We start from the raw sequence: 12,730 nt of genomic DNA on the forward strand, positions 1-12,730 counted from the left end.
TGACAGAGGGACCTCCTTATCATGGTTGACTTCTTACAACATCTCATTTAACTTATGCTTCGGTCTTTGCTCACATCACCTTTCCATCAATGACACTTTATATAGTTAGTCCTCCATGTCACTTATCTCTCCCACCTGGTATCTGTCCCCTCTTATACAAAGGCATGAAACAGGTGATGGGTGGTGTCTCAGGACTGTTGGGGTGGCTCATATCAACTCCCAGGTGGATAGTCCCACATGGTTTTTGAGAACATAAGAAACCATGCCACCTGCTGTTTCTGCTCCAGGACATGTAGAAACAGTTGTCTCAACACCTTGTTTTATAAGCAAGCACACTTTCAGGATAAAAGAAAACACATTTGCAAGCATTAAAATTTCTATCACCTAATGAAGATATACAGTATCTCTTCTGAGGAAGGGAATCAAGAACAAAAATGAACTACTGGGATAAAAACCTCTGTACTGCAAAGGAAACAATCAATAAAACTAATAAGCAACTGATGGAAGGGGAAAAGATAGTTGCACATGACATATTGGATAAATGGCTAGTATCCAAAATCTATAAGGAACTCACTAAACTCCACACCCGAAAAACAAATAATCCAGTGAAGAAATGGGCAGAAGACATGAACAGGCACTTCCCCAAACAGGACATCCAGATGATCAACTGACACATGAAATGATGCTCAGCGTCACTCATCATAAATAGGGAGAGGGAGGGAGGCAAACCATGAGAGACTCTTGAATGCTGAGAACAAACTTAGGACTGATGGGAGTGGGGGGGAGGGGAAGGGGGTGATGGGCATGGGAGAGGGCACTTGTGGGGATAAGCACTGGGTGTTATATGGAAACCAACTTGATAATAAACTATTAAATAAATATATATTTAAAAAAGGGAGATACAAATCAAAACCACACTGAGATACCACCTCACTCTGGTCAGAGTGGCTAAAATGAACAATTCAGGAAACTCTAGATGCTGGTGAGGATATGGAGAAACGGGCATCCTCCTACACTGTTGGTGGGAATGTAAGCTGGTGCAGCCCCTCTGGAAAACAGTGTGGAGGTTTCTCAAAAAATTAACGATAGAACTCCCCTACGACTCAGCAATAGCACTGCTAGGAATTTACCCAAGGGATGCAGAAGTGCTGATGCATAGGGGCACATGTACCCCAATGTTCATAGCAGCACTCTCAACAATAGCCAAATCATTGAAATAGCCTAAAATGTCCATCAACTGATGAATGGATCAAGAAGATGTGGTTTATCTATACAATGGAATAATACTACATGGCAATGAGAAATAATGAAATTTGGCCATGTGTAGCAACATGGATGGAACTCGAGGGTGTTATGCTGAGCAAAATAAGTCAGGCAGAGAAGGACAGATACCATATGTTTTCACTTATAAGTAGAACAGGAGATACTTAACAGAGGACCATGGAGGAGGAGAAGGGGAAAAACTGGTTGGGGAGAGGAAGAGAAGCAAACCATGAGAGACTCTTGAATACTGAGAACAAATTGAGCCTTATGGGGACGGGGGAGAGGGAAGGGAGGTGATGGGCACTGAAGAGGGTGCTTGTTTGGATGAGCACTGGGTGTTATATGGAAACCAACTAGACAATAAACTATGAATGAATGAATGAATGAATGAATGAATGAATGAATGAAAAAATAAATACATAAATACACAAATAAAATTTTTTTTTTAAAAAAAGAAGGGTTTTCCAAGATAAGGGTAGAAACTGAGCAAGGGTAAACTTTACATCCAGGTCAGAAAGTCCACTCAATGCCTGGGCACAATCATAAGGGCTTCTGGGCACAATAGTGTGGCTAGGACCTCGGTTCTCTCTCCCCATAATAGCACATCCCAAGCCATCCATTTTTGTACTAACTCTTTTTCCTTTCTTCCTTTTTTTTCTTCCCCCAGGGCCTTCTACTGCTTAAGCCATGGGTCAGTCCTCCTCTTCTCCACCCTCTCATAGTAGTAGTGGTGATTTGGCCTCCAGCTTTGACAAGTTTTTTAAGGAATTCAAGCTGGAAACCAAAATCCTCTCTCAGGAAACCATCAGAAATATTCAATCATACCTAGAGAAGGGGGACCTTCAGAGTGCATTTTCTGAAATCAATGCCGCATTGAGAGACATTGAAAATGCCCCACTGAACATTGCTGTGACAGGAGAATCTGGGACAGGGAAGTCCACCTTCATCAATGCCCTGAGGGGGGTGGGGCAAGAGGAAGTCGGGGCTGCTCCCACGGGGCCAGTGGAGACAACCATGGAGAGAACCCCATACAAACACCCGACGTTTCCCAGTGTGACATTATGGGACCTGCCTGGCATAGGGACCACTACCTTTCAGCCACAAGAATATCTGGAGGAAATGAAATTTGGTGAGTATGACTTCTTTATTATCATCTCTGCTACACGTTTCAAAATCAATGATGCTCAACTGGCTACAGCAATTGGAAAAATGAAGAAGAAATTCTACTTTGTCCGAACTAAAGTGGACAGTGATTTACTTAATCTAGAGAAGAGTAAACCAACCACATTCAATAAGGATGAAATCCTGCAAAGGATCCGCGATGACTGTGTGAAACACCTGCAGAAAGCCAATGTGAGTGACCCTCAGGTCTTCTTAGTCTCTAGCCTTGAGCTGTCTGGCTATGATTTCCAAAACCTAGAGACCACCCTTCTGAGAGAGCTCCCAGCCCACAAGCGCCACATCTTCATGCAATACCTACCAAATATTACTGAGGCCGCCATTGACCGGAAGAGGGATTCCCTGAAACAGAAGGTCTGGCTGGAGGCCCTGAAGGCTGGAGCATCTGCCACCATCCCTTTGGTGGGTTTCGTTAGTGATAATGATGTGCAAACTTTAAAGGATGCTTTAACGCTGTACAGGTTTCACTTTGGGCTGGATGACTCATCCCTGAAAAACATGGCCGTGGACTTACACGTGTCGGTGGAGAAACTCAAGACAAACCTTATTTCTCCCCATTTGCTATCAATTGAGAAGGATAATGAGTCCTTAGGGGACAAACTGTTAAGATATTTGGAAAAATTCTGTGGTATTAGTGGAGGGCCCATTGCTTCTGGTCTTTACTTTCGGAAGATTTTCTATTTGCAAAGTTATTTCCTGGAGACTGTGGTGAGTGATGCAAAACGTCTTCTTACAATAGAGGAGGTTTTTAAGGACTCCAAGGGTTCTAAACAAGTCTAACTACTTTAGCATGTTGGGCATGGAAATGGGAAAAGTGGGGCATCCAGCTCCTGAATTACTCTCATCGTTGTTATGGCACTGGTGCCTGGAAAGATGACTTGGGCTTCCTTGTAGCAATCTTGAGCCATTGCTCTCAGAATGTATCACAGAGATTTTCATAATTCACTCTTGAACCAACCACCAACTTAAAGACTATTATTTGTCAGTGTGAGCAATCAGCTCTAAAGAATCCTTGCTTCATATAATCCTTCTTGGGAAAGTGAAGGACAATAATCTATGAGCTTCTGCTTCCGTTTCAGAGAATAACTCTTTGTGTGATGGTTACTTCATACGTAGCCATGGTCTTAAGGCTAAAATACTTAGTGATAAATGACTATACACTGAAAAGTGAATTTTTAAATAAATGTATACATAGTACACATTTGATGTTCATGACATTCTGTTATTAACACATAAATTCCTTTTATTAAAGATTTTGTTTAAATTCCAGTTAGCGAACGTACAATGTAATATTAGTTTCAGGTGTACAATGTAGTGATTCAACACTTCTGTACAACATTCAAGTGCTCATCACAACAAGTGTCTTCCTAAATTCCCATCTCCTATTTAACACATCCACCTATCCACCTCCCTCTGGTAACTATCAGTTGTTTACTATAGTTAAGTGTATGTTTCTATGTTTACCCCCCTCTCTCTGTTTTCCATTTGTTTGTTTGGTTTCTTAAATTCCACATATGAGTGAAATCATATGGTATTTGTCTTTTGCTGACTGACTTATTTCACTTAACATATGCTTACCTCCAACCATGTCATTATAAATGGCAATATTTCATTGTATTTTATGGCAGAGTAATATCCCATTATATATACCTATATCTATATCTATATCTATCTATCTATATATGTATATCTTATCTTTTATTTTATTTAAATTTTAGTTAGCATACAGTGCAATATTGGTTTCAGCAGTAGAATTCAATGATTCATCATGTACATTCAAGCCATTTCTCATCACAAGTATCCTCCTTAATACCCATCACCCATCTAGCCTACCTCCCATCCACATCCTTTTATCAAACTTCATTTTATTCTCTATCATTAAGAGTCTCTTGTGATTTGCTTCCTTCTCTCTCCTATTCCCCCTTCTAATATGTTCATCTGTTTTGTTTCTTAAATTCCACACATGAGAGAAATCGTATGGCATTTGTCTTTCTCTGATTAACTAATTTCACATACAATGACACATTCCAGCCCCATCCACCTGGTGGCAAATAGAAAGTTCTGGAATGGGAGAGGAGACAGTAGAACTGAATTGTCTGGTGTCAGGAGAACCATCTTGTCCTCAGTCCCGATTATGATTCTCCTTGCCCTTTATCTTTTATCCACCAAGTTGAAATTCTGTGTTTGCCACATTAGTGGTCACTGTGTTTTGGTCAGAAGAGCAGCAGTACAAGATGAGAAATAAGTGGTCAGAGGTAGTGTAGGTAATAGGAAAGGTTATAAATGTCTATTATCTCAGTTTTCTAAGAGTACCCCTCCCTTACCCTTGAAACATAGCTTTCTTTAAGACCTGTCTTATACCTTCCTCACAAAAATCCAGGTTCTTGTTTATGAGGGACATGGAGGTTCCCAGGGCCTCAAGTGCCACTTCGACACCAGGGAGAAAATCTCCTGGGTGAGTTCCAGCCTCACTGACTTGGGTGTGTAAAGGTGTTTCTTCTGCCCCTGACTATGCTATGGATTCTGCTGGCTATAAGCTTGTCCCTAGTATGGACTAGGAAAGTCTCAGTGTTCTTATCAGCAGTCCCATGGGGCCAGACCAGCCAGAAAGGACAGGAACTGGGCAGGCACCTTGAATCCTTGCGTTGGTTTGTCTAAATCCCTTCATACATTCACACATACCCCTATCACCCTGATTTCTCTATTAGATCACTGAAGAAAAAACAACAACAACTGGTCACCTAAACAGGTGTAGTATAAGTGTTTGTCAGTTTGCTTGTTTGCTTGTAAAGTGCATACCTGACACTGAAGCCAAGACATCCCTTCCAAGATATTCACTCAAATACACAACTGGGGTGCACCTGGGTGGCTCAGGTGGTTGAGCTACCAACTTTGGCTCAGGTCATGATCTCAGTCTGTAGGTGTGAGCGTTATGCTGACAGCTCAGAGCCTGGAGGCTTCTTCGGATTCTGTGTCTCTCCTGTCTCTCTGCCCATCCTCTGCTTGCACTCTGCCTCTGCCTCTGTCTCTGTCTCTCTCTTAAAAAAGAATATTTAAAAATTTAAAAAATTAATAAAAAATACACAACTGGTTAAAAAGCCTGGTCAGTCCACCCACGATGTTCGATGTTCTTTTCTTAGAAAGCCCTGGATGTCCTAGATAACTGACCTCTGGGTCACTCTGCTTTTCCCTTCCCATATTTTAAATACCATTCTTATATTTTAAGTGCGTCAAAAAAGAGTGAACCCCCAAACCCTAGACACCCCACCTTCAGCCCTAATAAAGACAGAACCCCAATTCCACATTCTTTCCCCCTCAACCTCGCTGTGTGGCCCCATGCATGCCGTGGGCCCTCCAACCCCTGTGAGTAAGCCACCTTATTTTTCAAAAATTTCTGATGGTTTTTGCTGTGGTGTGTCTTGCAATCATAAGAAGAAGTACAAGAACCAGTCCAGCCACAGCATGGACTTTGGCAGAAAAATGTCTATGCTGGCTAGCCAGAAGTATTAGGGGCCCAGGTGAGTGCCCGAGTCACTTCCAGATACTAGGATCACTATCAGTAGGCTGAGACAGACACAGTAGAATGGTTTAAAGACCAAGTAAGTATTTGTGCATCTCATATTAAGTGCTTGGTATAAAAATACACATTCAGGTCTATCCCACATCTGTTTCACACACTTGTGTTGAGGAAGGGTCATGTGATCACAGGGCACTCAGGACCAGAAGGGCTGACTGTGGACTGTGAGATGTGCACTCAGGGCATCAGGCCCCAGCCCACAAAGCACTGCAGCCATTCCTGACCAGAGGAGAAGTAACTGTGAGCTTGGTCTCAGCTGCAAAGCTGTCTGCAAATGTCCACTGGAGCAATCTGCCAAGTGCCTATGTGCTGTCCCTGTCCTCAGTCATTTACAGTAGTTGCACAACGTTTGTGTACATGGCCAGTTTGGGGCTGGGCAGCAGGTAGATTTGAAGTTCAACTTGTTCTTCATAATCTTCCTAAACCCACCTTCCCTGGCCCCTCCAAGACTCTACTTTAGCTTAATACTCTCACCTCCCTCTCCCTAGTCTCTTGGAAACCTTCATATCACTGACACCCTAAACCTATAAAACTTTAAACAAACAAGCAAGAGATTCACACATGAGGCACTTTCCTGGCTTTTTCTTAGGATGTCTAAACTAAAGCCACATATTTGAAGGTTCCTGTTTGGATAAAAATCTGCTTAATACCTTGAACTCAGCTTAGATGCTACAACAGCTTAGATGCCTCCTTGAGAACAATAAGATTTTGTCAATCAAATCAAATCAAATCAAATCAGAACAAACAACCAAAAAGTAAACTTCAAGAGTGTGTTAATTTGAGAAAAGTTGGAAGAATACCTACACAATAAAGAATAGAAAGCTTACCAAGGGGCAGTTGGTGAAATTGTTAATTGCCAAGGGCTTTGGCTCATGGTCGTGTTCACTTTATTCATTCACTTTTTCACTTGTTCATTCAGCATTAATTGAATAGTGACAACATGTGAAGATTCTGGGCTCCTTCGAGAGTCTTGAGCCATTGTTTGAGTCCTTTCCAAATGAGCACTAGGGATATTGCAGGGAATAAAAGGAACCAAGGCCCTGGCCACATTGAGCTTTACTTCATAGGGGAGAAATACAAAGAATAGTGGAGAAATTAAAAGGTGACATAGAGCCAGATGGTGCTGGTGCCATGAAGAAAATAAAGAAGTGTAAGTAGAAAGGGAGGATATTTCAACTTGGTGGTCAGAGGCTTCTCTGAAGACCTGACACAAAATGTGCATAAATGGAGGATTAGTGTCCCAGGAGCAGTGGATAGAATATAAAATTTTAAGGCATGAAAATGCAAGAAGCTTCCCATGTCCATTGACTGGCTGGGCCCCCCCCCTGGGGTGCAGTATGCAGTAGTGTGCACAACTGGGGAGTGGTAAGAAATTAAGAGCTAGAAATAATCAGGGACCCAGTGATGAAAGACACTGGAGGGCATGGTATTTGCTTCAAAATTTATTGTAACTGTGATGGAAACCACTGAAGAAAGCAAATTCCCTAATTTAGGTTTGGAAAGAGTTTGTCACACAGATTATCCTGGGAGCCAAAGGGACAGGCTTAAAGCACCTAAATGTGCTTATGTAGTTGCTCATGTGATAGACGGTGGTGGATTGCATGGGAGGAAGAGAGACAGAGGTTTGAGAGGACATTGGATTTGCCATGTATTTGAAAGTTAGACCTTCCAGTTTACTTAACTGGTGGGGGAAGATATGAGAGATAGGATATAAGAATCACAAGCTGGGTTTGTCCTGAACAATTGAGTGAAAAGAAGTGCCATTCAAGGAGATGGGGAAGGTTCTGGGAGAGTAGCTCTGGGGGTAAGAGTGAAGTAGAGGAATCAAGAATCAAGGACTCAGAAACAGGATTGTGAGACTTGTGGTGCCTGTTTGAACTCAGAGTGGAAATGGAGTGTGGATGGGTAGATATTTGTTTCAGGGTGAGCAGAGAGCATGGTTGTGCTGATTTCTAGCTGTCGGACCTATGACATATCACTCAAAAATATTTCCCTTTATCCTCAAAATGGTGATTGATTCATTCACTCAAGGACTTTGTGGGGAGTAGTCCTAAATAAAGGCAATTTAACATTTATATAAAACATTTATATAAAAGAACTCTGGTACAGTGAAAGGGCTCCATCGAGAGACCTAAATTATTAGGAAGCGTACACCAGGTAGATTAACTTGGGAGAGAGAAATTTGCCACCACAAAATTTCTCTCCCTGGAACATATGGGGAAAGGAATGTAGGCAAACTTGTGAGGTGAGATTTGCATTAGGTTCCCTTACTTCCACCTTTGATTGGCCACTTTTTTTCCTGTCTGTTGGCTACTTTGTTCATTCCTCTTGCCCTCAGGCATACATTGGTATCCACTTAGTCCAGCAAAATTTTTGAAAATATATTTTTCTCCATTCAGTTGCTTTAGCAAGTTGACAAAAGTTGTTTGATATCATATTTAAGTCAATTTCTGTCCTCTTTATTCTGTTCCATTGTTGTGTATATCTATCCTTTCTTCAATAAAATAACATTCCAATTACAGAAATTTTCTGTAAGTAGTGGAATAGAGTAAGAATGGGGTCTGAACCTTTCATTTTTTCTTTTTCTTTCTTTCTTTTTTTAATGTTTTATTTATTTCTAGGAGAGAGAGAGAGAGAGAGAGAGACAGCGCGAGCAGGGGAGGGTCAGAGAGAGGGAGTCACAGACTGAAACAGGCTCCAGGCTCTGAGCTGGCAGTCAGCACAGAGCCCGACGCGGGGCTTGAACCCACGAACTGTGAGATCATGACCTAAGCGAAAGTCGGACGCTTAACCGACTAAGCCACCCAGGCGCCCCTAATTTTTCTTTTTTTATGTATTCTGTTTTCCTGGTCTTTCTTATATAATTTTATTTTTTAATTTTTTAAATTTTTTTAATTTTATTTTTGAGAGACAGAGCATGAGTGGGGGAGGGACAGAGAGAAAGGGAGACACAGGATCCAATACAGGCTCCAGGCTCTGAGCTATGAGCACAGGGCCTGATGCAGGGCTCAAACTCATGAACCATGAGATCATGATCCAAGCTGAAGTCGGCGCTCAACCGACTGAGCCACCCAGGCCCCCTTATAATCTTAGAATTAGAATGTCTATATCTCTGAACAAAGCTTGCTAGGATTTTTATTGAAATTGTTTAAAATCTATAGATCTAATTAGAAAAAAATTGACATCATCACATTATTGATGCTTTCACTGATGAACACAATTGGGAATTCCTTGTATTTGAATATTCTTTTTTTAATCAGTGTTTTGTAATTTTCAGTGTATAGCTTCTGCTCATCTTTTGTTGTTTATATCTAAGCATTTCATTTATTTAGTGTTATTTATTTATTAAAGAGATCACCCATAGTCCATTGTATATTCTTCTGGTCCTTTGTCATAAATAAATTGACCATATATGCTTGGGTTTATTTCTGGATACTCTAGTATGTTCCACAGGACCATGTGTGTACTGTTATGCCAATACCATACTGGTGTTGATTACTATATAGCTTTGTAGTACAGTTTGAAATCAAGAAGTGTGATGTCTCCAGTTTATTGTTTGTCAAGATTGCTTTCACTACTCAAGTTCTTTCATGGTTCCTTACAAATCTTAGGATCATTTGTTCAGTTTTTGTGAAAAATGCAGGTATTGAATTGAACCTGTAGATTGCTTTCGGTAATATGAACGTTTTTGTAATATCATTCTTTCAGTCCATGAGTACAGCATATCTTACATTTATTTGTGTCTTCTTCAGTTTCTTACATCAATGTCTTAGAGATTTCAGTGGATATGACTTTCATCTTCTTGGTTAACTCTGTTCCTAGGTGTTTTATTCTTTTTATTTCAAATGCAACTGAATTCCTTTTGCTACTGTAACAGATGTATATTTTTATTGAGGTATAATTAACATGTAGTGTTATGTTACTTTCAGTTGTACAGTATAAGTCAACAATTCTATACGTTTCTCAGTACTCATCACAATGTGTATCCTCCTAGTCTTCTTTACCTATTTTAACAATCCCTGAACTCATCTCCCTTCTGGTACAGTTTGTTTTCTGTGCTTAAGGATTTCTCCTTTCTTAACTTCTTTTTTCCTTGTTTTGTTTTTTAATTCTATAATTAATTCATTTGCTCATGTGAAATATGCTTACATCCAGGGATAAATCCTGATTGTATGATCCTTTTGATAATCTGTTGTATTTGTTTTTCTAGCATTTTGTTGGAAAAAAATTGCAGCTATACTCATTAAGAATACTGGCCTGTAGTTTTTAAAATTCTAGTATCCCTGTCTGGCTTTAGTCCAAAGGTAAATCTGGTTTTGCAAAATGAGTTTGAACATGTTTCCTGCCATTCAATTATTAATAAGAATTTGAGTAAAATTAGTATTAGTTATTCCTTAAATGTTTGGTAGAATTATTCTATATTGAGAGACTTGATTACTGACTTAATCTCCTTTATCATTATTTGTCTGTTTACATATTTTAAAATTTCTTCCTGAATCAGTCTTGAAAGCTGCATATTTTCATAAATTTATGCATTCTTCTAAAAATGCAATCTTTGCACATATAAAATCTTTGGATTTTTTTTTTTTACAAATAGTTTATTGTCAAATTGGTTTCCATATAACACCCAGAGCTCATCCCCACAAGTGCCCTCTTCCATGCACATCTCCCCCCTCCCCCCCACATCCATCAGTCCTCAGTTTGTTTCTCAGCATTCAAGAGTCTCTCATGGCTTGCCTCTTTCCCTTTACCCCACCATTTCCGCCCTTCTTCTCCCCCATTGTCCTCAGTTAAGTTCCTCCTAATATTCCTATACGTGCAAACATGTGATATTTGTCCTTCTCTGCCTGACTTATTTCGCTAAGCATAATAGTTATTTCCAATTTATTTATGCGGACTTCATCTTTTTTTTCTCAGTTTAGCTTAAGGTTTGTCAATTTTGTGTATCTTTTTTGAAAAGTAGCTCTTAGTTTTGTGGTACTTTCTATTGTTTTTTCTTGTCTTTAATTAATTTCTCTCTGTTCTTATGTTGATTTTTTTCCTTCCACTTGCTTTTAGGTTTTTTTTTTTCTTCTTTTGTATTTCTTTGTTGGATATAGTTAGGATATTTTTGATATATTTCTTTATTCTTGATATAAGGAGTTACCCCTCTAAATTTCTCTCTTTGAACTGTGTGTGTGTGTGTGTGAAACATTTAGATATGTTGTGTGTTGCTTATGTTTGTTCAATAAATTTTTCATTTCCCTTTTGAGCTGCTCTTGGCCCATTAGATGTGTAGGAGTATGTTGTTTAATATGTACATATTTGTGAATTTTCTTTTCAAAAATCTTTATCCTGGTTTCATTACTTATTTGAGTGTAAACAGACTAATGCTCCAATCAGTAGACATAGGGTGACAGAATAGATTTTTTTAAAAAATCAAGACTCATATGCCTATAGTAGACTAATTTCATACTTAAATTCATATACAGATTGAAAGTGAAGGATGGAGAAGTATTTATCATGAACACAGATGTAAAAAGAAAGCTGGTGTAGCAATACTTCTATCAGACAAAATGGACTTTAAAACAAAGACTATAAGAAGAAACAAAGAAGAACACTATACAATCATAAATGAAAGAATTCAACAAGAAGATATAATGATTATAAATATTTATGCATCTAACATGGAAGCACACAAATACATAAAAGCAGCTATAAACAAACATAAAGGAAGTAATCAATAGTAATAAAATAATAATAAAGTATCTTACACCCCATTTATATCAATGGAGAGATCATCAAAATACAATATCAATAAGGAAACCATGGCCTTGAATGACACATTGGACCAGATGATTTAACTGATATAGATCATTCCACCTTGAAATATCAGAATATACATTCTCTTTGGGTACACATGGAACTTTCTCCAGAATAGGTCACACATTAGGCCACAAAACAAGCCTCAACAAATTTTAAAAGATTGAAGTCATCCCATACACCTTTTCTGACCACAGTGCTATAAAACTAGAAATCAACTACACACACACTCACACACACACACACACACACACACCACACAATCTGGAAAGAGCATATGTATATGGAGGTTCAATAAAATGCTACCACACAATACATGAGTCAAACAAGAAATCAAAAAGGAAATTAAAAAATACACGAGGACAGATGAAAATAAATTCACAGTAGTCCAAATCTTTGGGATGCAGCAAAAACAGTTCTGAGCTTTAAATTTATACCAATACAGGTAGGTTTACCTCTAGAAGAGAAAAGTCCCAAATAAAAACCTAACCTTACATCTACAGAAGCTAGAAAGAAAAGAAAAAACAAAATCCAAAAACAGTAGAAGAAAGGAAATAATGTAGAATATAGGAAAAATAAATGAAATTAAACTACAAAACCACTAGAAAAGATCAATAAAATAAGTAACAGGTGCTTTGAAAAGAACAACAAAATTCATAAAATTCTAGTCAGACTCATAAAAGGAAAAGAGAGATAGAGTGAGGGGGGTTCATATAAAGAAAATCAAATGAAAAAGAAGAAATAAGAAATGATATTACAGGAACACAAAGAATTGTAAAACAATATTATTAAAAAAATTATATGCCAAGAAATTGGGTAGCATAGAAGAAATGGATAAATTCCTAGAAACATGTTACCTCCCAAATCTGAATCAGGAAGATATAGAAAATTTGAACAGACTGATTAACA

General features: G+C 38.8%; 1 protein-coding gene across 1 annotated transcript in view; it reads left to right on the forward strand.

Annotated features, from left to right (window-relative positions):
- The window catches only part of LOC144216892 (uncharacterized), a 96,048-nt gene extending 92,405 nt beyond the window's left edge, over positions 1-3,643 (forward strand). Inside the window, exon 5 of the mRNA XM_077746334.1 lies at positions 1,948-3,643. Within this exon, the coding sequence (XP_077602460.1) occupies positions 1,948-3,222 (1,275 nt within the window). The 3' untranslated portion in view covers positions 3,223-3,643. The remainder of the gene's footprint in view (positions 1-1,947) is intronic.
- The last annotated feature ends 9,087 nt before the right edge of the window (positions 3,644-12,730 follow it).

This window comes from Crocuta crocuta, unplaced genomic scaffold (assembly GCF_008692635.1).
Source record: "Crocuta crocuta isolate KB4526 unplaced genomic scaffold, BGI_CrCroc_1.0 scaffold218, whole genome shotgun sequence".
NCBI lineage: Eukaryota > Metazoa > Chordata > Mammalia > Carnivora > Hyaenidae > Crocuta > Crocuta crocuta.